We start from the raw sequence: 27,036 nt of genomic DNA, 5'->3' as shown, positions 1-27,036 counted from the left end.
GATGAACGACATATGGAATAACCGTTTATTGAGCATACTTTACATACAGAATCTTCTGTTATGGCCTTTATATTTGTATTGACACTACAGCGATACTGATATTAATGTGGATCAAGGAACAGAGGCTTACAGTTTGGGAGGAAAGTCAGGATTCAAGCTGTGCTCTTCCTACTACACCAAATGAACTTCCATTAGAACAGTCGGTTTTAGTCAATCTATTTATTTTTGCATTTAATGTTGACAAAATGAGATGTGTTATTTGGGAATTATTTAAACATAGTTTAAAAATACTGGTATCCCTGCATGTAGTTATTTTTCAAAAGTGGTAAGATGGCTTAGAATTTTGGATGCCCTGCAACCTCCAAACTTTGAAATGTAGTCTGCAACGTGTTTGTGATTGTCTAATCAAAATTCATATGGATGAATGTTTTATTTCAAGACCAGCTTATTTCCCTAACGTGTGCAGAGTGAGTTATTATAGAAGAGTGTTATATGGTTACAGTAAAATAAAAGTGTTGCCTGAAAGTTGAATTTCATTAATAATGTTCAGGCTTTCTTGGGATTTGTAATATATGGAGGATGGTCTATACTTTTTATTAACATTATAGTAGAGCCTTAGTCCTGTTTTACTTTAATTTGCCTATTATAAATTTAAATTATATATGTACATACTTTTTGGAGATTTTTATAGTTTTATTTTTAAATTATTACCTCCTCTCCTAGCTTTCACAATTCTACTCTTTAACCTTTAACCCTCTTTCACAAACTATGCTTTGAACCACTTTGACCGAACCTTCTGTTGTTCATCTTTTAGAAAAGGTACTCCAGATTTCAGTAGATCTCTATAAATTTAATTTCTCTTGAGGAGGGAAAGAGTGAGAAGTTAAATTCAAATCCGCTAGAAATGGATGAGAATTCCCGACATAGCTATTTCTGAGTTATGGTATCTTTTTTCTCCAACAGCTGTGTAGTAGTTACTTCTAATCTTATAGGCAAGTTATATATAAGGAGAAAGTGTTGCCTCTTTTGTTCAGTTTGAATCACGGGAACATTATGTATTGCTCAGTGACATTTTCCAGACCACGTTGCATTTTAAAAACGCAGTAAGAATTTTCTTATTGTTAATGTTTGACAAGTGTTGATTTAAACTGAATTTCTAAGATTTATGAGTAGAGTGCTTTTTATTAAAAATGAAGGAAATTCCTACCAAAATGATATGAGTAATTCTTAATCAAGTGGTAATTTGAATATAAACTTTATTTCCAACCTAATGTTATTAATATTCAGATGCTTTTAAATTATTTTTTCACATTTATTTCCTTTATCTTTTTGTCTGCATTTTTTACAAAAAAGTTTTTTTCTAAGTTAAAACTGCCCCCCCTTCTCAGAATATTTACTTTGATCTTTCGTAGCTCTCCTCCAATCTTTGTGAGCCTTTTTACATATAAAGGGCAAAGAGTTGGGATTGATATATTTAAAGTACAAAGTTTCATGACCTAATTTGACAAAAAGCGTGATTGAATTCCAGAATGTATTACAACATTGTTTTCTATAGTCACCAGTGGTGATAAATTGAGATTCTAAAATTTGGTACTTGGCTGCATATTGAGATTTTCTCAAGTTTTTGCTCTCTCTGAACTTTGTTGCGATTTGTGAGGCTGCATTTCTGGACTCTTTAATCTTGGTTATAAGGAGGATTTGGCTTTTGAAACAACCAAAGATTATAGAAATTCCTTAATGAGGGCTTGTTATGGATCAAATATGATTCGAAACATAAATATATTTGCCGATTTTACAACCAGCAATCAAAGAATTAAAAAATTTCTCTTTGAAATCAAGAACTCTAGCTTTGATTTTTGGTCACGATAGAATGCCAGTGTCGAATGGGGTCACCAGCTTGTATCTTTTGCTTGGAAAATAGTTAATAGATTGCCACAGCTTTCTTCAGGGTCCCTTCTGCCAACTTAATAGCTGTATTGGTAATGTACGAAAGCAGCCAGGCAGTTGTTTAATATAAGCTCATTACAATTTGAGGCAATTTGATGTACCAACGATACAGGCAGACAAATTTAGGACTCAGGTTGAGAGACAAATCTAGTTTATACATATAGGTATTTCATCATTTTTACTTACAACTCAGTTAATATATTTCAACCAACTCCCTCAGGTGGGGTTTCAAGTGTAGCTTGAATTCATTATTCTCTCTGCAGATCTGGTTTCCTTTTGTCTCACACCAGCATCCAACACTATCCAGATACTTTCTCTGCCTTGAAATAAATACTTTTTTTCATCTCAAAATGTTTGCTTCATATCTGGCTCTTTCTTGCCAATTAAAATTCACACTTAAAGAGGGGCTGCTATGGGCTTAACTGTGTTCCCTCCAAATTCATCCACGGAAGCCTTAGTGACTGTATGTGGAGATAGGACCTTTCAGGAGGTAATTAAGGTTAAACGAGGTCATAAGGGTGGGGCTTTGATCCTTATAAGAAGAAGAGGCACAAGAGATCTTGTTCCCTCCAAAAGTGCAGAGGGGAAAGACTATGTGAGGACACAGTGAGAAGGGGACAAGGTGGCAGTCTCCAAGGCAGGAAGAGAGGCTTCATCAGAAACCAACCCTGCAGGCACCTTGATCTTGGATTTCCAGCCTCCAGAAGTGTGCAAAAATAAAGTCCTGTTGTTTAAACCCCTGTGCCTGCAGCATTCTGTTATGGAAGCTGACCAGATTAAGATCACACAAAGTGTGTTTAAAAATGAGTTTAATTCTTACCAAACTTCTGACAAAAATTAGGCATTTCTACATGAGGGAGGTTTCTATTTGTTTGAAGATTCAAAGTCCTTGGTAAAGCAACTCTTCGTAAGGGAAGAGGGAATCAAGGCATATGAATTTGGTCCGAGAATAACACCTCGTGGCTGGAGGGGAGAGGCTGGTTACAAATCCAGCCCAGAGATGCTCCAGCCCAGTTCAGGTTGACTTATGTTTGTGCTTTCGGTCAAAGGCTGTACCTGAGTTAAAACCCACACAGGTTTCACCATAACTTTTCTGATTTCAGCATTATTTGTGCTGGGGCACTTTGCATGGGGTTAAGAAGGCTTTCCCTCTCCTGATGACAGTATGGTGACCTTGCTTGGTGTCAGCATCACATTGGTTCCCTGGTCAAGGAGAGGCACTTCAATGCTACAGGATTTTGGTGCAACTCAGCCATGGCTGCGTCTATGGGAGATGATGGCTCTGGCAGAAAGCAAGAGGTTATAAAAGTAATTCAATAAGGTAAACGTCATATCTTAGACCAGTAATTTGAAAAGTGAATTTGCAAAGGGCCTTTGTAAAAAATAAAATCTTTTTTCCTCCCAATATCTTGAGATAAAAGAAATAAAAGCAGGGCTGCTCTGGTCGAATGAGGAGTGGAGGTCTGGTGCCCAGCCTAGGACTTTGTGGAACACACGTTGATTGTCGTTGTAGAAATGAAAAGAAAATTACACTAACGATTATTTGCCCTGTGTTTTCATATGGGCTCTGCTGCACTGCCTGTCTCAGGAGAAACCATTAACAGTTCCAGGCTGTAGATGCTTTATTTGTAAAAATGAGAGGTTGGCTTCTTTTTTTTTCTTTTGAGGAAGATTAGCCCTGAGCTAACATTATGCCCATCTTCCTCTACTTTATACATGGAACACCTGCCACAACAGTGCCATGTCCGCACCTGGGATCCAAACCGGTGAACCCTGGGCCTCCGAAGCAGAACGTGTGAACTTAACCGCTGTGCCACTGGCCCGGCCCCCAGAGGTTGGCTTCTATAATTGCTCAAAACCCCTTCTAGGTCTAACTCAAATTCCTGGAATTGCTCAGAGGCAGAGAAGAGACTCGATGGTTCAAGAGGAGTCTGCAACCTCTAATATCTCTTCATCCTTTTGAAGTCTTGGAGTCCCCACAACACAGGGAATGTGTGTACCCACACGATAGAGATGAAGTAAGACTTCTCTTCCTACATGTCCTGTAAGCTGAATCACGTCCACCCACCCAGATGCCACAGGGAGAACAGAGTTTGTAACTTCTCACACACAAGGCGAACCAGTCCTATGACTTGTTAGAAAAACAAAAACATCACAATGAAATTCTCATGTGATCTGAAGTTATACGCAAAAACATCTGCTTTAAATCCAGAGATGAGGAAATTCCTTCTGTTTCCCCATGACCTTCTCAAAAGCAGTTCACTGTTACATGAGGGATCGCCATAATGCGGCATTCAGTGTCCCTGTGCCCAAGTGAAGACTGAAGTTGTTGCACGCCAAATATCTTTTAGTGTTTTACTTCAGACATTTACCATTGAAAGTTTCAAATAACCATGATGGCATTTATCACATTTACTTAGTAAATACCACAATCCAGTTCCAGAACTGCTCAACAGACAACATAATTTTGCCTTTGCCATTCTTGTTCCCAAATGGAGAATTCATTCCTCTGCATTTCAGGAATTCACCACCCTTCTCTGTCCCTGTCCCAGATGCTCATGAGACATCTTCATTCTTTTCTTAAAACTCTCAAGTGCCTGATTTTTTCTTATTTCCCTTTCAGACCCTTTCTCGGTCTTTTTTCCTGTCCTTTCTTCCTGATTTCACCTTTTCTTCATTTCCTTTCTCCCTGCCTATATCTCCCTCTCGTTAGCAATTTCAAATGCTAGTCTATGATTCTTTATTTACTCTGTGCTCTGTGATGAACATGGCTTTCAGAAATACCACCAAAATTAAGAGAAACTATCTTAAAATGGATATCAGTCTGTCAATCCAAACCTGGGATAGATTCAGAGGAAGCTGGGAATATTTCATCTGACTTACCCGAATCTTATCTGATTGCCATTGTGCTTTCTCCCTTCTGTAATAGCCTATCATTGGGCAGCGACTGCCAACAATATTGTGGAGTAAAAATATCAGAGGATGGGAATAAGGAAAGAAAGAATCAGCGGTTAAAGTTCATTGTTTAGGATGATGAGGGAATAAAGAGAAAAATGTCGTGCCTTGAAAAAAGCAAATTGTCACAGAAGGGAAATATGAAGTACAAAGAATGGGGCGTGTTAAAGGACTCATTGCTTACACATTAGGAAGCGCTCTGTGAAGTCTCGACGGCAAATTTTTAAAGATAAGACACTGTACTGAAGAAAAGGTGGTTGTTTTACTCTGAACGAACATGTCAGCTACATAGTTACATTTTTGGAGATGCAATAATATTCTCAAAAAAATTCCTACTGGATTTAAATATAGACATTTAAATATAAGGAAAATTAATTTTTAAAGAGATCAAGAATATGTGCAGCTGTCTTAAAATGATAAAAAAATTCCACGTTCAACAACACACTATTGATATTGCTATAAAGTCATATAACGTAGTGTGTGTTGAATACAAATGAATATTTTTCTCCTTTTAAAAGTATCTATAAATTTTATTTGTAACCTTAAGTATTTCTGATTGAGACAATTTTGAATTCTTTCTTATCCAGCTAGCTAGTCATTATTTAGTGGACGTAAAAGACGTTTTTAATAGTGTCTCACAACCATTTCTGTCAAATCAAGACAGTTATTGCTGTCTGCGTGGACAGTCACGTCTCATCAAGCCTGATAAATAATCAGTCCTGGTGGGTAAGTCCACAGGCAGCGTCGAGTATTTTGCCCTCTGTACTTACAAACGTAGATGCCACAGCCTGACGGGGCAGGTGCAATATCTAATCCAATCCTATCAGAATTCCAGACGGTAACAGCATTAGAAGTCAGTTTCTGCTTTAATGCCCTTGCCCGTGTGTATGCATCGGACTGAGGTTTGGAAGCAGTGCACGAGAAGTCTGCTTTCTTGTGAAAGCTGCTTGGTTTTATTTTTCAAGATATTTACTTTTTCTGCAGTTGAAATAAATTTTCCAAAATTCCATGTGGGACCACCTTTGATATGATTTCAATGCTTTGAGCTGTCGAAATTGGCTAGAATTTAAGAAGTAGAATTATAAAGGAGATGGATTTTTCATTTGTAATTTCTGACATGAAACATTTTTAAAAGATTAATATTTCCTCTTAATGGGGCCCCTAATCTCAAGAATGGGGCTTCCCTGAAGTTCTTAGAAATGTTCTTTCTCTTTTTCCCACCTCCATGTTTAGTTTACTAACAAACTTTGTAACTTCAGAGGTGGGAGGTTATACACACTTTTAATTCAACACCCTCCTTTCACAGATTAAGAAACTGAGACTCAGAGGGTTTTGGTGATTTGCTCAGGCGACACAGCAGAAAAGTCAGGATTAAAACCCTGCTTTATAATTCGCAATCCAGTGCTCCTTCCATTAGAGAATGCTTTCTTAAGCAATGAGTTGTTAGCAATGGGACAGAGAGAAAAGAGCACGTGAAACTTTGGTTTTAAAATATTTTTCAAACTATTGAAGCCCATTTACACTTCCACAAGGTAACATAGTTATTCCCCACCTAAAAAATATCCAATATACCAAAAATTTGCACATGAACAGATAAACTAATACTTTATAAAGTATGTGTTATCGACTTCCTTAAAAAGTTCTCTGGGAGTAGTATACCCATTTTTAAGACACAATGAGTGGATTTATTCATAACTTCCTAGAATTTCATCTATATAAAAATCAAACACGTTAACACTCCTTCTTCTACTGTAGTGGAGTGAAATCCTATTTTTATGTCATTCTCATTTTCAGTCCAAAAGGTAATGTCCCTAAAAAAGCATCCTTTGAAAAATCTGCTAATGAAAGCTCAGATCTTGGGGGACAGTGTAGTAAGGTAGGTAAAGTGTGGGCCAGGAGACCTCTGTCTGGCTCTTCACCCCAGCATTTCCTACGTAGGTGAAGATGGGACCTTAACCATGTAAGGAGTTTCATCAACTTTGGCAATCTGCTAAAACTGCTGTAATATGAACTCTCTCACCTGTGTGTCTGCTTCTTTTCTCTCACTCCTTGGGTAAAATTCTTCCAGAGCACAGTAGCCCCAGAGAAAGCCTAGACTACAGGGAGGTCAGTGTGTGACCTTTTCTCCTTCTCTTAAAGAAGAGGTCTCTGGGTATGCCAGTGAATGCCGACTTTCCATTTTGAGTAGCATGGCTATGCAGTACAAAGCTTATTTTTGGAAATTTTAATAATGGAATCTGTTTAACTCAAGCAGTTAGCAAGAGTTAAAACCCACTTCCAAAAGCAAACAACAACAACAAAAATCTGGAAGCTAATTCTTATTCCCTTGCTTACCAAAATATTTTTTTCCTAGAGTCTTTCAAACTGAGTTTACAGTGTTAGGTTTCTAGCCATAAAATTCTGTTTATAAACTTTCCAAGATTTGGATATGTGAACTGTGGCTGCAAGCTTCCAGTGTTTTCTCATCTTTATCCTTTAGATTGAGTGGATTGGTATCTCAACACTCTTGCAGAGTTTACGAACATTCTCATTGTAGTTTGTAGATTTTTGCTGAATCATATTTGCTAAATTTCTAAATAATTATGTAGCTTTATCTCTGGTCCATCTTCTTAACTGCCACCACAAAAATCTCAATTATTTTAGTGTAATGAAGTAAGATTTTTATGGTCCACATAAAATCATTTGCAAGTATCTTTGGCAACGTATTGTCTTTGCCCATGTTACTCTTGCTTTTGATCAAAATTACTGCACCTCTAGGGACAAATTAAATGTTATTTTTCGGGCATGCTTCAGGCTTTAATTTTTGGTCTAGTGATTTTTTTGGCTCACTCATATATCCTGAGAAACTAATTGTCAACACATAGTTTGGATTTTTTTTCAAGATGATAATTTATAACAGTCGTTCTATCAGGTTCTAATGTTCTTTACATGGCCTTGGGGGCTCATTTGAAGCATAGAATAGATTTTTTTCCCTAACTTAGCTAAAAGATTAATATATTTTTAAAGTATCAAAACTAAAACTGATCGACCAGATCAACATAACAGATTACATAAGGTTTGTCTGCTTACATTCACAGCTCAAAGGCGATGAACAATGATTAAATTGAATCTCAGCTGGATTTCAGAGATGCTGATCATTATGCAGTAGGAATTGTGCTTCTCCAGCAGGTGTAAAGATCTTATTTATTTTCATTCCACCTTTCCTTTTGTAATCACCTCTGAATTTACCCTCTTGGAGATATTTTGATAAAACTATAGCTGTTGTCAAATTTACTTTTTTTTCTTCTATTTATTTATTTTTATTTTGCTGTTCTCAAGTTTGGAAATTACCTAGAACTTAGCTGGTACATAGAATGTACAATGCATATATTTTCTGCCTAAAAGGCTTCAGAGGCATCCTTACTAGTAGGAAGATGGTCCATAAATGTATAATGAGAGAATTTCAGAAGATACCTTTTCCCCCCATACATGAAAAATCTTACTTTATGAACTAGATGTTAAAGTTGTGCAGAGCACATAATTGGAATTCAATAAATGTTGCATGTGACATTGTTATAAAAGTCAGTATTAAAAAAACTCAGGGTATTTTTAGGGTATCTATCTTCTAATTAAATATATTTGAAGAAAATGTTATTTTATAGCAAAACATATAGAAACTAATATTTTGTATTGCACAGAATAGTCATCTATAGCATTTTAAATTGATTTTGTTATATTAAATTTTCAAGCCTTAAGAGACATTACACAACTCTAGAAAATTTTTTTCTCCTTTCAGGACTAATTATTTTTATGTATTTGCTAGTAGCTTTGCTATACTAGCAAATAATCAATTCTCTGTCAACAAGAAAACTCTTATTTGGTTGTATTTATGGAGGCAAAATATTTGTCCCGAGAGAAAGCTATCTGAGTGTGATGGCTTTTTAAAAATAAAACAAGTACTTTAATTATGTGACTGAAATGTTCCCTTTTTAAGATATATGAGCATTAAAATGTTATTTCCAGTTTATTTTATATGTTCTGGATTAGGAGCACTTAACCTCATAAAAAAGTACTTCAAGCTGGTCAGAAGAAGGCAAATATTTGGAAAAGATTCTTTTTGAGTAAAATATTTTAAAGGCATTTTAATACACTGAGGGATGTTATATCAAGAGAAGGGTCGAATGCTCCTGGTGCACTCAATAACCTTCCGTCCACGGGCACGCTGAGCAGAATGTCTCACAAGGTGATATGTTTCATACTAATCGATCTGGTTATAAATTCAAAAGTATCCTGTACTATAGTGTTTATAACCATTAAATATACTGAGAGGAATTTAAATAAAATGTAGTAGCAACTGTTCTCCGTCTGAACCTTTCTTTTACAGGATCATGCTTTTTCATAGCAATCAAAATCTGACATCTGGTTAGAGAAAAAGAAAAAGGACAGGGGGAGATGAATGTTTTCATAATATCAAGTTTTGCTTATAGTATAAGATGGTAATGGACTGAACTTACTAGCTTATAATACAATTTTCATTTTATTTTAAACATATTTTACATGATATAAAAATATTGATCACAGTGAGCTTTACCAATTGTTATTGCTATAAAAATGAATGCAGAAACAATATTTTTAGTGGAAATAAATTATATAATCATATATTTTTTTTAATCACAAGACGAAAACCTCGGCTGTTTGGCCACTGGCAGAAAACCAGTCTTTGAAAGAGGTCTTTTGTAGATGAGCTCCAGTCTGTTTCTGTAAAGTTGTCCACATGGTTCAGGAAACACTGACTTTGCCTTTGTTACCATGGTCCCACAAAGGTCTCTCTGTTTAAAGACAGTTCTAACGTGGCAACACAGTTTTCCATGATAGAAAATTGGCAAACTGAAACATAGTACGATCTTAGTTCATATGTGTTCTTTTCCAGTATGAAGGGACACAGCGACAGACTTCTTCACTGAATGAAAGGCCCTGCTCACAATGCTTCAGTCGATTTGTACATGGTCTTCTGTAACAACTAGGAGAACAAAGAGAACACATTTTTGTTAAAGACCAAGGGATGAATTCATGATGCTACAAACGTATCTTTGCATCTTTCTAAATTTCAAACTAGAACAAAGTTACTCATTTTATCATAAAATTGTTCTCAGGTTTATAACTTGTTAAAGTTTGTGCTTAGAATTATACAATTTAAGAGGCATGGAAAACCTAAAAGACAGTCTTGCTTGCTGATATAACAAATGGGAGGAGATGTCGTAAACCTTAGTTCTTTTGAAGTGCTCTCCGCTTTGTGGATGAAAGTAACATAAAACAGAAATTTTGAAAGTGAATAAGGTCTGCCCATTTAGTGTGATCATGTAAGCATGGGAGAATTCACAAGAGGCTGAAACTTGTATGGAACCCAGACTTCGAAGTGATTAAACCCAGCCATTTTGGCAGGAGTGTGGTCCTCAGTGAGGAGCCCCACCCTCCCTCTTGTTTCTCTGCTGGGCAAGAAGCTGGCTGCCTGATGGTGACTCACTCTCCTTTTTCCACCTGGGCTCCATGTGAAACCAACACAGTCAAGGGGAAGGGCGGGAGAGCGACAATACTCACTGTGAGGGTCCCTTTCCTCCTAGCCTAGGCTTCCAGTTTCTAGTAGTGGTGAAAGGACAAATGACCAGACAGCCAATAACATGAGTAGCCCTGTTGCTTCAATGAATGGGAGGTATCTGTGAAAAACTTTTTGGAGTGAATATGCCTAACATGTGGGGATGGGCATGGATGCACAGGGAAAAATGCAAGATGACCTGACATGGAAATCAAAGTGCACTACAGAAAATCTACCAATGTGATTTTGAAACTTCATTTCTTTTGCTCTAGAAAAGAAAGCATATCTAGTTAAAATGTTACTTTTTTTACTTCTAAATACAAATGCATTATTATAAGACAACTGGTATTCCTTTACTAAAAAGATACAATTCTCAATGATTAATGAAAGCTGCTGATTAAGGCAGCGGACCAAAGAATATATACTTTGCCCACCACACCACTGGAATAAATATTAAGAGAAAATGAGGAGTATACATATTTTCAAACTATTGAATTGTCCTTTTTTTGCTTCAATATATACATAAAACCTGGAATTATACACCTAGAAAAATGAACCACGGGAGAGTTTCAGTAAATAGAAACTTTATGAAACAATGTATGCCATTAGGACAAATACCATGATATAAACCTTTCTGATTTAATATAAGAATTCTGTAGAAAAATATGATGGCTGGTTAGTCTTATGTAAACATAAAAATTTCGGGTTTTTCAATATATACTAGATTCACTCAGAAGGACGTAATATACAAAATGGTTTAATGATCTTTAATAAAATTTACTATCTATATTCTGCATTTTTGAAACATCCTTTTGGTAACTAGAGTAGGAGTACGCAAATAAAATTGAAATATAGTTTTATTGCTAAAAATATTCTAAAGAGGAAACCAAAGGATTCCTATAAGGTATACTGAAATGATAACAGAAGAAAAAATGTCATCACTGAGCTACCTAGACTCGCTGAAGTTTCTTTATGCAGTAGCTAAAACGTTCGTGTGGATGCATCACCAGAAACACAAATAAAAATGGGAGCACAAAACACTTGAGAATCAAAAGGAAGGACACTATTTATTGAGGAAAAAAGTAATGAAGAACATTAATGCAGATACGGAATTGTAAACAAATGTAAGTTTTAAGTTATGGGCATCATCATTGTGGAAAGGCATTATCACTGTCTTTAAGGAGTGGATGGAAGAAGAGAACCCACCGAAGGTGTTGAAGAACAAAAGGTCTGAAAACTAGAGGACAAGCAGGAAGGTACCACATTCTTGGCCAAAAAAAGAGAGGAGAGCTTAAACAAAGGCTACAGAAAGGAGAGGTCACATAAAGACCAACTTGTCCATTGCGTTTGGCACTGAAGATCTCCTGATGCCTTAAACAGAAATTTATCATAGAATTCTAGGGCACAAACCACATGACAGTTGGTTGAATGAGAGATGAAAGAGATGAACACAAACCCCAAATGCCTGATCTTGGAGCAACTTTGCAGAGAAGGACAGAGCTTGGTTGCTAAAGTACGCTCTGCATCACAGTAAGATGCTAAAAACGTAGAAGAAATTTGGGAACTTTTATAAATTGAGGGGAAAGGACAATAGAGTTGGAGACAGTAAAGGTATGGAAGAGAGAAGGCATGACTGGTGGAGCAATGTTGAAGGAATGTGGGAGGAAATGTCAAAAGCACAGGTCTGGCCACCTTAGGGGCTGGCCCAGTGGCGCAGCGGGTAAGTGCGTCAACAAAAGGAGGAGGATTGGCAGTAGTTAGCTCAGGGCTAATCGTCCTCAAAAAAAAAAAAAAAAATGTAGACCAATCTATTCTCAGATTATAGGGGAAGAAGTTCGGGGATTAACACTGAAAGTGTTTGAGTCCAACAGTCTTATGTTTTCCTTGGTGGAGAAGGGAGAAAAATGAAAGTTTAAGGAATAAGTCTTGGAGTGACCTGTAACCACATATTAACTTATTTCTCTAATTCCATTAAATACTTAGCTTAAATATTTTCATTTCTAGATACAAGTCTATGGTAAATGGCACTATCCTATCCTTTGTAAAGTTTGCATAAAGTTTTACGCACTTGGAATAACTGTCTTACATTCCATCTGATGGCATCATAATTTTGGGTGGGGGCAGGAATGCACCGCCTGGGTGTATTTTGAAAATGTTCCACTCGTGACTGTCCTATTCATCTGTCCTCCAACTCGTGTTGAGCACCACTTCCTTAGCCTCTGGGACATGGATTTCGAGCCCTTTCTGAGCTTGGATCTGGTTTTGGTTCCCAGGGTCCTGTCCTGCTTTTTTTGTGAGCAAATACAGTCTCACGAAAGTTTAGCATTGGTTGAAAAATGTCAGAATCTGTCTGCCAGAACTTACTGGTCTCATTCTAACAAGCAATTGCTATTTTGGCTGAGAAAACTATTTCCAGTAGGAGAAATGAACTTTATTTATGAAGATTTCTTACCTGCATGTTTGATGTTGAAACTTCTTTCCTTTTAAGAGGCATTTCTGTGCATTTTCTGTACATTCACAGGCACATCTTCCAGGGTTTAGGGGTTGATTTCTTGGGCAGGTTCTTTTACATATGCATTGGCATGTATTTTCATCAAATTCTCTGTTGGCCCCACACGAGTGGGGGAAAAGTTTGTTTTTACAGACACACTGGCATGAGTTTCTGTCTAGTTCTTTGTGGGGGCCACAGCTGGAAGGCCGAAGGCCCCCTTTGCAGACACATTGACAGGTTTCTTCATCCAGCTCTTTGTTGGGTCCGCAGACGTCATGGAATCCATCTGTAGAGTCTAGACAAACACGGTTGTAACATCATTACTATACCTTACTTGGCTCTATGTGTGGTGTGAAACAATTAAAAGTATTTAAAAGCATCTTTCTTGTTATGTTTTTTATCAAAGGGTTGTGACAAACATGAGTATGCTTCTTTCCAAAGAAGTTCAAAATAATACTAACATGAAGCAGAAGATGTCCTATTTTGTTGTGACTTATTTCAAAGTATGATGATCTGAATATGATACATGTGATTTTAATATTAAAATACCTGTTAATTAAAATAGAGACCTTTGGCATTTAGTCTTTGAAACATGATTGTGCTTACCATCTCCAGCATTAGAGGAAAAAATAAAATCTTGCTGGGCCAGGCATCTGCAGTGGCGATTGTTCCAAACGTAATTGGTGGGGCAGGTCTTGTTTGCAGCCTGGCACCTTTGAGAGAGACAGACGGGTTAGACAATAGTATCACTGGTACATAGGAGGGGTTATCTCTTTTCTTACACATGTACTAATACATGCTTGCAAATAAGATTTAAGATGATGTAAGAATATACAAAATCAAATATGAAAATTCCCTCTCAAACTACTCCTGTCCAAGGGTGACGCCAAATTCTAATCCCAGAGGTGACCTGGTGGTATTGTCCTAGATCACTCCAACTTTTATCTTTTTAAGGAAATACATTTATTTGTATAATCATATATCATTTCAGTTTGTGCAAAAATGGGCTAAAGTCTTTTATATTACTCTGAAATTTCCTCTTTCCACTCATCAATATCTTACAGACATCTTTATGTGTCATTTCATAAAGTTATACTCCATTATTTTTAGTGGTTGCATAGTAGTCCATAAAATGGATGTACTATTATTTATTTTATTAATCTACTATTGGTAGCTATTAAAGTAGCTTCCAATTTTTGGCCTTTTCAAACAATTCTACAGGAAATATCTTTACACACGTACCTTTACTGACTTATTTCTGAAGCACAGATGCCCATAACTATAAAGTGTCCATTAATACAAAATTCTCACGCTACACTCCACCAGAAAGGTATCAAAGATCATGTTTCTTATTGTTGTTCTGGTTTTTCCTTTCTTCTTTCCTTCTATCTTATTTGTTTTAATAAAAATTATGAACATATGGGCTGCAATCAACTACAACAATTGCTTCTTTGATGCTCCAACTGTCCCACTGTTGGCTAATTGGGACCCCTTTGTGTTGGTGCCTGTAAGACATGAGCCCTTTAGTTTAACAGCTTCTCTGCCCTCTGAGATGAACAGATGTCACAAGCTCATTGCTCATTTTCTCCTCCACATCTAGAATCAACCATTCCTTCAAGGAGCCCTAATTCTCTTTGTCTAGAGGCTACCATTTTGGATTAGATGTGTTCAGTGCCATCACATCACATTACTTCTAGACATTTTCAGGGGGCAGAGGTAGAAAATGCAAGTGTATCCCACAGATCGTCTCGTAGTTAATGTTTACCCATTAGGATTCTTGGATTTTAATATCCTAACTTACAGAGTATATATAAACCCCTCACTACCTCATTCTTCAGCAGATGTTGGTGTAGGGGAAATATTTATTTACAGACTTAACACTTAACACAGTATTCTAAAAAACATTACGTGATGGAAGAGTGTTGAGTTACATTCCACACTGGTAGAACATAATCACATGTAGACATCTTAAAAAGCGCACAAAGTATAAACAAACAAGCCATGTGCTTTGGGCATCGCTAAGAAAAGTTTCACAGAGTGGTACTCAGTGTGATGATGCGATGATATACCTTTCTCTGAAAAATAGACTGATATCTCTCATGGCTCCATGGGAAGGAATTTTTGAACACAGGAATAAACACATCTGCGTTTTGTAACCATTCCTTCCTTTAGCTTGCCCACCACCTCTGAGGATTTATTGAAACTTTCCCGTCCAGCAGTTTGTACGGCAGCTCCAAGACACAGAGAATCTCTATTCCTTCCTGACAATGGGATACCTCGCCTAAAACTGACCCTTAACCTGCATCCACACCATCAGCATTTGCCAAGGGCAATGAGCGCTTTATCCCTCCCCCTCCGCCCTTCCTAACCTTCTTCACGGGTCCTGTCTCCTTTAGCTTGGGGAAAAAAGTCTATTATGGGAAGTTTTCTTGAATTTATTTTATTTTTGATTGCTGTGTGTTATTTGCTGTACCATATTGTAAGCCAACAATTTCTCAGCCAGCATGCAAACAGTTCATGTAACCACATGTGAAGCAACTGTGTGTTAATAACATAATAATTGCTGGATGATCAAGGAAACAACGTTTGAGCATTTTAGATCCTATCAAGATAGTATGTTTCTTTTCTATAGGTATTACTGTCTTATTTTGTAGGAAATTAGTTATATTTGGGTTTTACATAACAATGCTTTATAATTCTTGCCATTTAAAACAATAAAAAACATGCTTGCAATTTATATTTTTGGAAATAGATTATTGATGTTAAGCAAAAGATGTCGGTACATATTTTTAGGAAAAAAATCAGTTTATAGTGCTATTTTCAAACCTAATTTAACATCACTAGGGTTTTAAATTTATTCCTTTGACTTCAAACTAATAACTTCCATTAAAATCTTGGTTTCTAGTGGTCTTAATATTTATATTTGCTTAAATATAAATATATTTATTATATTAAGATATTTGCTTTATCCTGAATATACTATATGCTTTTTTCTTTTTAATTTTCTTTTTTGAAAATGTAAAACATTTATGTGATTATCAGAGTTAAACTTATGAGAAAATACATATTTAGAGAAGTTCATTCTGATCCCTATCCTCAGCATTGCTGTTCCTGTTTTTAGCTTTTGATTAATGTCTTCAGAGTTTCTTTTTGCCAAGAAAAGACAACATGTATGTATGTACGTACATATGTTTTCTCATTCTGTTACACAGAGGATAGCATCCCTTACAGACTGTTCTTAACCTTGCTTATTCATTGAACAGTATTTCCTGGTGGACAATATACCTTCCTAGTAATTTTAGATATTCCCAAGAGCAAGACTCTACTCACTACATATTTTTGCCATTATTTTCTTGATTAATCATGAACATACATTGTTCCACATAAAATTTAGACAGTATTTATCAATTTTCCAAAATAATATCATTTGTTTTTTTATTTACCTCCTATCCAAAACTTTAGTACCCTTCCAGCAAATAAGGTGCAGTTATGTTTAGTTATATAGTGGTAATACAATTAATCCTGGCTGAATGAAACTCAGACCACTCTCCTATAAATGAAGGCGAATCCATTTTGGCTACGTTGCCTCAATGCTGACTTATACGTAGTTCAGCAACACACTCCCATGTTGGTGTCAGGTGGACAGAGTGCTTTGGTGGCCGCAGCAGAAAGGCATCTTTCGTTTGACAATATGTGGTTTATACTGCCATTACCTAAGCCAATGTTCTTCCAGCTGTAGGCTGTATCCCATTAGCGGATCAGGAACTTAATTATATGTGTTGAGAAACACATTTTTTTTAACGTAAAAGAATGGCATATAATAAAATACAAACTACTAGAGTGCATGCGATAAAGATTGTTTTCTGCAATTTTATTTCAATTATATATATGCAGATATTTTTGTAATATATGTAATATGCCTATACAAATAGGCACGTATAAATATGCACATACAACCCTTCACACATAAAACGTCCCCGTCTCCCATGTGTGGGGTGGATGTGTGTATACAGTTGCAATGTCAAATGTATTTGCATTTAGGGATAGCCAGAAAAGTTGACAAAACACATATCTAAGCTATTTAAGTGGTAAAAAGACATGTCAAGAATAATCTCCACCACTGGCCTAAGTGAGATTGGTGAACGATGAAATTTTCAACTCCAGGAATGTGCATCAATGTGTCTGTGCTTAAGTTTAAATATATATACAAAATTATTCATACTAACTAGATATGAAAAGAAAACAATTTCCTATCATCTAGTGAGGAAACATTGTAAAGTCTTCTCTCCAATATTTCAACATCTTCAAAAATATAAATTCAAAAGTAGAGACTGAGTGTAGAAAAAATGCATGAATAAATGTGAAAACATATTTCTGGAAATGTCATACAAAACAACAAGATATCTAATTTTATAGAATTAAATAATGATTTCATATAATCTGGCCACACGAACTCAATAGCTTTCATGTGTTCATTATGAATAAAAATGGGACTTTCAGAATAACACTTGCAAGCATGTTATACTTGCAATGTTTGTGCCACTGTAAATTTCATATTATCAACTAATCATGGTTTCTCAAAGAGAACTAAATATTTTAATTTCTAATATTTTTAAAGCTTTAGTTAAACTTCTAGAAAAATATGACTTCAGAAGCTTTGCCAAAAATAAGAAAATACTAGTCATCAATATTAACACATGCTTCAATGTTGAAATCTGAAATCCTCCTAGATACTATTTAATTAAAGAAACATATATTTGGATAGAATGTATTTTCATAATCACCAGATGTAGCTCCTTGCTCTCAAAGTGGATAGCAAAGTCTGAGCCTTTAAAGCTTCTCATGTGAAAAAATGGGAGACACAAAATATTATGTTAGAATGAAAGGAAATGTTTTTGCAGGGGATAGAAGATTTAGCACAATGTACTTATCTCCTACATATTTTAATCTCCAAAACATTTTTATCCTAGTGAAATTTCTCTTCAAGTTCTGAATTTAACACGTGTAAACACATTAAAAAATTTTACAAATTAGTTATTTTGTGTACTATATTTATAAAATAGTTGATTCAAATATACATTTTGTCTGCAAAGCAAAGCAGAAGATTGTGCAATTATTTGTAAAGTAGATCTATATTGAGAATCCTATATAAGTAAATTAAATTTCCTACTTTTTCTTTCCCACTCATACACATACAAGCACAACCACAACACTGCTTGCAATTTGTATGAGGGATAAAGATGCTTTTCTAAAAATTGCTTAATTAATTATTTCAAAACTTTGCTGGACTGGCTTGGTAGCTATTGCTTTTTGCCAGCTAAATCCAGAGGAAAAAAATTTAAGGGTATACGTGTTAGAGAACAATGAATTTAATTATTAAAATCAATCTTATTTTGTCATTTATCTCTCCTTTGACATTTTAAAGGATTAATATGCTTCAAATATGTTGTCAGATTAAACTCTACATATTGGGTGATGACTACCAGTTCTTATACTTTGAACATTGTAGTAGGCTATTATATGCCTACTACTTTTTAAACTCTTTCATCTTCTCTACTTTTTGGCACTAGAGTTTTTCACACTTGGAAACTCCCCCCTCTGCAAATTCCCATTTACGGAACAAAGATGCACGACCACCTTTCATTTGGCATTTGTTTGAAGTGAACTGAAATGTTATTCTTTTTCAAAGAACTATAATCTTGTATTTTTAATTAAAAAAATTAACTGCATCTTGAGTTATATTAAATTACTAATGATCCACCTGACTCAATATCTCTTAAAAATATTTCATAGATCATTCAAAATGAATGTTAACATTAATTGAATACAAATTCAACTTGTAGAATTGGATGATTTTTTTAAAAAGTAAATAATTTCTATGGAGATGAACTGTGCTATTAATTACTCCCATTGGCAGCTCTTTTAATAAGGTATCTTTACAACAACCCAACAATTAAAATTCTGCTGACCATGTGGCATCTATAGTCCACAGTCGTGGTCCTCAAATAGCTATGCTATGCTAAGTCTTGTTACATGTGGAACACAATTCAGTAACTCTAGTCTGAAAGCATGCACTAGGAGCTCTCATATGCTCCTTCTGAGCATCTTCATATCTTTCAATGGGACATCCAATAAGATGGTCTGTATTCCATGAAGAAAACAAATAAGTCTGACCACATTAATGACTTGGATGAATGCCAAAATAGGGTTTTGATTTCTTAAATGCCAACTGTTTATATCATCTGAACTTTACCTACTATGGTTAACATCACTCAAACCTGTAAATTCTGTTATGGGAGAACATCAATCCAGATCCTTTATGCTCAAGATTGCTGTCAGAACAGCAGCTAGAAGGACAACTATATTCTTTGATTATCAGAGCCACAGAACCCTGGGTAAAATGTTTCAAGAGTTTTATTCCAAAAGTCTTTGAATTGTTGTGTTCATCTTGAGTTCATCATGCATGGGCCTTGAACATACTTGAATATCTACACAGATGTTGATTTACTCATATTTTTGTTAGAATGATTCATATTAAATGGAAAATGGTTACGTAAAAATGGCCTTTATATTCAAGGTTATTAAGTAACTTCTTCAGTACTATGGATAGAAATCAGAATTATATTCATTTTAAGACTCTATATAAATTGCCTAAAATAAAAAGGAACATGTTTAACAGAAATAGATCTTAAAAAATGCATGTATTTACCTTCCCTTGTATTGATTTTTATTGATTTCACACTAATTTGTGCTTATGTCTGTTTATGCTACTCTTTGCTTATATTGCATTAATCTACTGACTGGAAGAACAGCAGATGGAGTTAGAGTTTGTTAGGACATAAAAGGAATAGATGGTAATTAGGACTGATTAATGAAAATCCCATGGTTTTAACAATTTTTCCAGACTTAATAATTGAAAGGCTAATAAAATAGTTGCATCAAAACTAAAAAGTAGGCTTATAAATCTAATCTTTCACTTTTTGTGTAAATATAAATGATTGTTTTAAAGCAGTAACCTGCCATATACAAAATCTCAGCCCCCCTATGAGACTTGGATATAAAACATGAATCACATTGTGTGGTCACCAATTGGCCGGCTGAGGATAAGACTGCTTGCTTTTGAGTTGGATGACCTCCAGAACCGGGCATAGCAGCACAGGAGGAGAGCAGGATAAGTCTAAAAGCTTGTGTGTTCCCCCTTTTGTTTTCTTTGGATTTGCTTGTATATACAAGGTTGAGAGAAGTGTGGCAGGTTGAAGCAACGAACATCTAGTTGTTCCTCTATTGATCAACTTGTCAGTTTTTATTTCTCTATTTAATTTGAACTAACAGAATTAGAACAGAGAATCAATAAAGGTAAGTAACCAGGAATTCAGTAAAAATGTCCTTCAACAACAGCCACTGGTCTCATTATCTCATTACAGCCACACTTCACTAACAGAAAAACAAAAACAAAACAATGACAACAAAAGAACATGTGTTGAGGGCATTAGAATGTTGATATGACCTCAAAATGATGGGTTGATGCTGGGGGTTCAGGGGAATGAGGCAGGCCTGAACAGGTGCAGCCCAGGGGATTTTGGGGGCCATGAAACATTCTATATGATACTGTAATACATGTGGATACATGTCATTATATATTTGTCAAAATCCACACAATGTATAACTAAAGATCCCAATGTGAACTATGGATTGTAGTTAATAATGTATCAATATTGGCTCATCAACTGTAACAAATGTATCACACTAATGTAAGGTGTTAATAAAGGGGAATCTAGGAGAGGAGAGTGAGGGGGTACATGAGAACTCTGTACTTTCTGCTTCAGTTCTTCTCTAAACCTAAAACGGCTAAAAAAAAAGTCTATTAAAAATTTTTAGAGAATGACTGGGAGGTTTGGTCTAATAGTATGGACATTTATTAAAAATAATCATCAATGTGTTTTGGTTGAACTTGACATTAAGCTTCACAAAATCTTTGATCTAATAGCCCCCACTTCTGGGTAACATTACAGACAAAACCTCAGTGCAGAGGATGTACTGATGGAATCTTCTCGGCCATATACATTTTGCTGTAATTTCTATCAGTCAGTCAGCAAGCCATAGGAATGCTGTGCTTTCAATGATTTCCTTTTAGAAGGCGGAAACCACACTCCAAAGGCAGGCACACTACATAGCATAATTAGCCTCCTTTTAGAAAAAAATATGCTTCAGGGTCTGGAATCTCTTACCTGAGGTTCCATGAGTAAATCCGCTCATATCAATAATTGCTCACTTGAAGGTGTGAGATAATATTTAGATAATGAGCTTTGTAAAAGAGAGGACAAAGAGATGGATGAATTAAGATCTCACAAATAACTGCATATGAACATAAGGGTTTTGAACTTGCAAAGAGGATATTTTCAGGGCAGAATAAAGATACATGTCTTAAATTACTGGAGAGAAAGATTCTGATCAACCGGTGCAAGACTACGTCCCAATTTAATTGGCAGATATATTATCTCTGCATTTCTGTTCCAACATAGTTTATTAAATTTATTATGCTATTCTTTTTACCTCTATTTTTGGTAAAGCAACAATGTATAATCTTGAAATTAAAAGGGAAAGAATGAAAAATTAAAATGGGAAAAAGAAAACCTCATGGATATTCAAGCTTCTAAGCGTTCAGACTGAGGATCTGTTATAGATTACCAGTCCACAGACACTGCGCACTCAAGGTCCAAATCGAAGGTTGCAGAAAGATCCACTCTGTTCCTTGGAGAACAGATGTTCTCACATGAATGAAATTTTCCTTAATAAGCCTAAATAACTAACTTCTTAGAAGCAAATATGTTTTATTTAGTGTTTTAGTAAACAGTGTTGACATTTTACAATAAAAGAAATAAAAAGTGAAGGAAACAAAAGACAGTAAACAAATAAAAACACAAATTAGCCTTCAGGCTAGATTTATCCATTTTCTCATCTTTTTTTTTTACCTCTTCTTTTTCTCTTTCTGATCACAACATGACTCTCCCCCAAAGACTGATATAGCCTCTTTATCAGGCTGAAACAATACATATCCTTTATTTTCATGATCCATTAAAAAAATTCAAGATACCTTGGCTATGCTGAACATTGTCTTGTCATTCCTCTACCCCAAAAACTCCCTCCGCTACCCCAAGCCCTCCACAGAACAGTGAAACTCCCTAAGCTGGTGCTCAAAGCCTCAGAGCACAGCCCTAGCACTGCCTTCTAAATTCAATCTCCTATTGCTTTCACAGGTGAAAACCCAATCAAATTATTCTGGTCTAGTCATTGTCCCCTGAATAAGCTATTTCCCTTAGGAAACATTTAGGGACATTGTTAATGATAACCAATTAACTAACCAATAAATTGACCACGGGGTAAAATTAACTTCAAAGCACTTGTCTCTCAAATGTGACATATCTCCCTGATTTGACTCTCTTCCCTATAGTCTATTGTCGTAGACTGAGCATAAAGTATTTATTCATTTACTTAATTATACACACAGTGGAATACTATACAGCTATTTAATGAATAGGCCTGTAGACATCAATATGATTACATCTCTAAAACATACTCTTGAGAGAAAAAAGTAATGTCAACATTTTAACATAGGAATTTTAAACACTCAAAGCTGTACTATATAATCTCTTGTGGTATGTTAATACATCCATATGCCATAAAAATAGAAAAGCATGAATGAGAATAATACAATTTCAGAGTGGTGGCTACCTCTGGGTGTGGAGGGTGAAGAATGGTAACTGGAGCTTTGGGTTGTATCTTAAGTGAATTTGACAAAATAGTCGTTAAATTTTGAATTGGGGTGGAGGGATATGTCATTTTTGTTTTTGCTTTTTTGTCCTTGACTATATGTTTGAAAGAAGTTGAAAACGCAGTAATGACTGCACCCCTAGAGGAACGGATTGGCTCCAAATTTAGTTTGAATCTCTGCCTTGCCACTTTTTTAGTTGTGTAATGTTGGGGAAAGTTACCTAATCCCTCTGATTGGATTTCTCATGTGTAATCGGGAATTTCTGTTACTATTGTTTTCTTTCCTTTTTTCTCAACACATACTCTTCCTCTCTGTGCCTAGTGCATGACAGGTTATTAATAAATTAACATGTTATCTCCATGACATGTCCCTCAGCTGATGGAGTCAGTCCTAGTCATTCTTGAGCTTCTTCTAATATTTGATCATCTCACCACTTCCTCCTTCCTTGAACTCTTGTCTTTTGCAGTATCTTTTGGAATTTGTAATATCTTTCTCTTTCAGTCTTTATCCCTAATTTTTCTGACTGCTCTTTCTGTCTCCTGCACAGACTATTGTTTCTCCAACAGTTTCTTAAATATTGATATGCCTCCCTGCTTTCATCTGCTGCTCTTTTCTTACTTCCTATATTTTCCTTGGTTGGGTTCACCTCTTCCAATTGCTCTAACCACAAATTACTGGTAGCTACCAAAGAAGCAGGCCCATCCTAGCGTCCTCTCAGCTCCAAATCCAACTGCCTACTGAACGTTTCATTTAGATTTTTCCAGAGATCGCAAATACTCAAACTACACATGTCAAAACTAAATTCTCCTTTTCAAAGCCTTTCTTCCTGCGAAAGGTAGTCCCTGACTTTTTGTATGTCATCCATGTAGTTTCACCCTCAATGTCTCCCTCTGTTATCCTACACATGCAGTTCCCAAGTCATATGCTTTCTCGTACTTCCAATGTTTTCCTACCTCTGTTCTTTCCATCCTGATTTCCACTGCCTGAGACCCACCTTCTTATTTCTCTATTGGATTAGTTCAAAAGCTTCCTTTCTAGTTTTTCCACTTCCTGTTTTGCTCCCCTCATCCACCTACTACATTGCCACCAGGCTGTTCTTTCTATAATAAAAAATGTAAATATCACACCCTACTTGTATCTTTTAGGGGTTCCTGAGAGACCTGAAGAAGAAATCCATCCTTGGCATGGCGGATGCAATTCTGTTTACCTCTCCAGACTCATGGAGCTCGTTTCCATCTCACACTTGACCGCAGTCATGCGTCCAGCAAACTTTCTCACCACACTGATTTCAGTCCTGTTTCCATGTCTGACTCACTCAGGGATTTCTTCAAAGTAGCAACCTTATTTATCTCTCTCTCTCTCCAGCCCTCCATAATAGTAGTACCTAGTAGGTGCACAATAACTGTTTGCTGAACGACTAACTGAAGCAGAGCACTTTACATACTTATTCCAGTAGACATATCTGTGTTTATTTGTACTCTGCTACATGAGTTGATTTAGTTAAGGAATTACACTATCCATTTTTTTAATATTCCACAGTTCCTAGTACAGCCTTCCTAGAAGGCTCAACATAAACATCTCATGAGGGAATAAACACTACTTGGATCAAGTAGAAGAATCGATGGTATCAAGTCTTAATCACAAATGGTTCCCTCCTAAAAAGAGAGCCTCCACTGAGGGGGCCATGGAAATCCATGGGGTTCAAGTTGAAGGGAAATATAAGAGAAATAATTGGAAAGAGAGAGAATAATCTGTGAGAACATCAACAAGAATATTGACTGCTAACCACTCCTGCTAGAGATAACCTCTCCTAGCTCTGGAATTAATGATATATTTTGGTGCTGCTGATACTGAGACTTGAAAGTTTTCCTGTAAATACTAGAAATGTTATATGCTATTGGGGGCAAGCATAGGATTAAGAGAAAAAATATTTGCATTTTTATCTATTTCTGGCACTTTTTTTGGACTATTAGCTTTGTACATGCTAATTAACATTTCTAAGACTCAATTTTCTCATTTGTAAAATGTTAGTAAAGATAGCAGCCAACATTTATTGAACACTTACCGCAAGTCAGGCACTGTGCTAATATTTAATATGGATTACTGATTCTAAGCATCAGTATATCCCTATGAGTTAGGTGTTGTTATCATCTTTATTATTACTCCATTATGCTATTATACAATATTAGGTTAATATATAATATAATTTTATTGAATAGATTGTGAGGATTAGGTTATAAATGTTGCAATGTATTATGTTATATATAATATTTTAACTTGTATTTTGTGTTTTAGATGAGTAAAATTAGTCACAAAAAGTTTACAGAATTTAGGAAAACTCAAAGAGCTGGTTAGCAGAGGATAAATTTTCAAACCAGGAAGCTGCCTGCCGTGTGCACACTCACAAAGCCCGTGCTGTGATGTCAATCATCGATGCAGCCACCTGGCCGGACGAGCATGAGCATCAGACAATGTGCGGCAGACGCTGGCTGCATAGCGATAGTCAGTAAAATGAGGTAATAACATAAACACAATACGTGTTATTCCTCCTTGACCCTGAGCGCTCTGAGGTCAGAGGCAGCCAAGGTTATCTCTGTCCTCTCTCACGGTTTCTAGAAACATTCTTTGTCCATTTTAGAGACTCATCAATTATTTTATGAATGACTCATTTTATGAATGATTCCTTTAATGACTGAATTGTTCTCCATAAATAATGTAAAACAAATGGCCTGCTACTTATTTAGCTTCATAATAACGTAAATATGATGTCATGCATCATATTTGAATGCCATGCATCATATTGAAACAGGCATTCCTGTCTTCCTCCTCAGGATGGTGGGTGAGAGCACAGGGACGGAGCAGCACTGGGACAACTGGAGCATCTCAACGAAATTTCAAACTCTATATAAAGGAGGGCTGGGAAGCCCTCCCCACTGAGGAATCAAAACAATCTTAAAGATTTGACTTAAAGTGTTACCACAAAGATTTTAAGAAATCTACCATTTTAAACCTAATTTCAAAATTATAGTTAATAAAAAGGGTCTTTTTCTCTTGGCTTTTCAAAAATCAAATTGAGGAATAATTTGTGTAAAATAAATGCTTTTATTTTAAATTCATTGTCTTTTTACAAATTTATGCACCCATGTAACTATCACCACAATCAAAATATAGATCATTTTCAGCACCCCAAAGGGTTCCCTCTGCTCCTTAGTCAATCCCCACCACCGCCATCTTCAGGCAACTATGGAATTGCTTTTCTAGGGTTTCATGTAAATTGAATTGTATAACATGTATTCTTTTTAGTCTAGCTCCTTTCACTAAGCTAAACGCTTTTGAGATCCATTCATGTTGTGTGCATCAAGACTTCATTCTTTCTACATTGCCCAGTAGTGTTCTACTGTATGGATCTATTACAATTTGTTTATCCATTCACTTTGGATGGAAATTTGAGTTGTTTCCAGTTATTGGCTAGTAAAGCTTATATGAACATTTGTGTACAAGTTACTCTGAGAAAATATGTTTTTATTTCTCTTGGGTAAATACCTAGGAGGGGAAGTTATAGATCACACTGTATGTGTATATTTAAGTTCACAGAATCTGCCAAAATGTTTTGCCAAGTGATTGCACCATTTTACATTCCCATCAGTGATCCATGAGAGTTCCCACCTGCACCGCATTCCCTCTAACACTTGGTTTTTGTCAGTCTTTTTAATTTTGGCCATTGTGGTGGCTGCTCCTCAACTTTTAACAAAGGCAATGGTTTTGTAGCATAGCTATTATTTATCATATATACGTTATCATGCTGGTAGTTTTTAAAACTAAATTGTGGGTCACAATTCACAAGAGATTGAGATTAACATTTAAAAAAGAGAAACAATAGAAACAAAAGTATCTGAGAGCATCACATGGAACGAGGTACGCATTCATAATGAGAACAATATCATCTGCAAGGGGGGAAAACCGAGTGCTGGAGAGGAATCTTAGATCTTACAATAGTTTTTGGCTCTCCAAAACCCAATAGAAGCTTATTCCTTAGTTATTAATTTCTATTGGGTTTTATCGGCTATCACATGTGCGGCACTGGCCTTGGAAAATATCCCAAGTGCATGCAAGATAAATGCTAGAAAATTACAGTGAATGAATGGTTGTGACTGGAAGGCTTTCTCTTGACCAACTGCTCCACCTCCGTCCCACAGCAAGAGGTACGTCTGTGACGCTGCGGGCTGCCGCTGGGGCCTCCTTATTGCTTATGCTGGATGCCTGGTGCTTTTGTGTGGGACCTGAGCTTTGAGAAGTAAC

At 36.0% G+C, this 27,036-nt stretch overlaps 1 protein-coding gene across 3 annotated transcripts in view; it reads right to left on the bottom strand.

Annotated features, from left to right (window-relative positions):
• Positions 1–9,399: 9,399 nt before the first annotated feature.
• The window catches only part of VEGFC (vascular endothelial growth factor C), a 115,374-nt gene continuing 97,737 nt past the window's right edge, over positions 9,400–27,036 (bottom strand). For all 3 annotated transcript variants that reach the window (XM_070598352.1, XM_070598354.1, XM_070598353.1), the window contains exons 5-7: positions 13,572–13,678; positions 12,927–13,260; positions 9,400–9,901 (exon numbers count right to left, since the gene is read on the bottom strand). In XM_070598352.1, the coding sequence (XP_070454453.1) occupies positions 9,787–9,901; positions 12,927–13,260; positions 13,572–13,678 (556 nt within the window). In that variant the 3' untranslated portion in view covers positions 9,400–9,786. The remainder of the gene's footprint in view (positions 9,902–12,926; positions 13,261–13,571; positions 13,679–27,036) is intronic.

This window comes from Equus przewalskii, chromosome 28 (assembly GCF_037783145.1).
Source record: "Equus przewalskii isolate Varuska chromosome 28, EquPr2, whole genome shotgun sequence".
In the NCBI taxonomy this organism is placed as follows: domain Eukaryota; kingdom Metazoa; phylum Chordata; class Mammalia; order Perissodactyla; family Equidae; genus Equus; species Equus przewalskii.
Note: the sequence above shows the minus strand (reverse complement) of the source record. Positions and strands in the feature narration are given on the sequence as shown.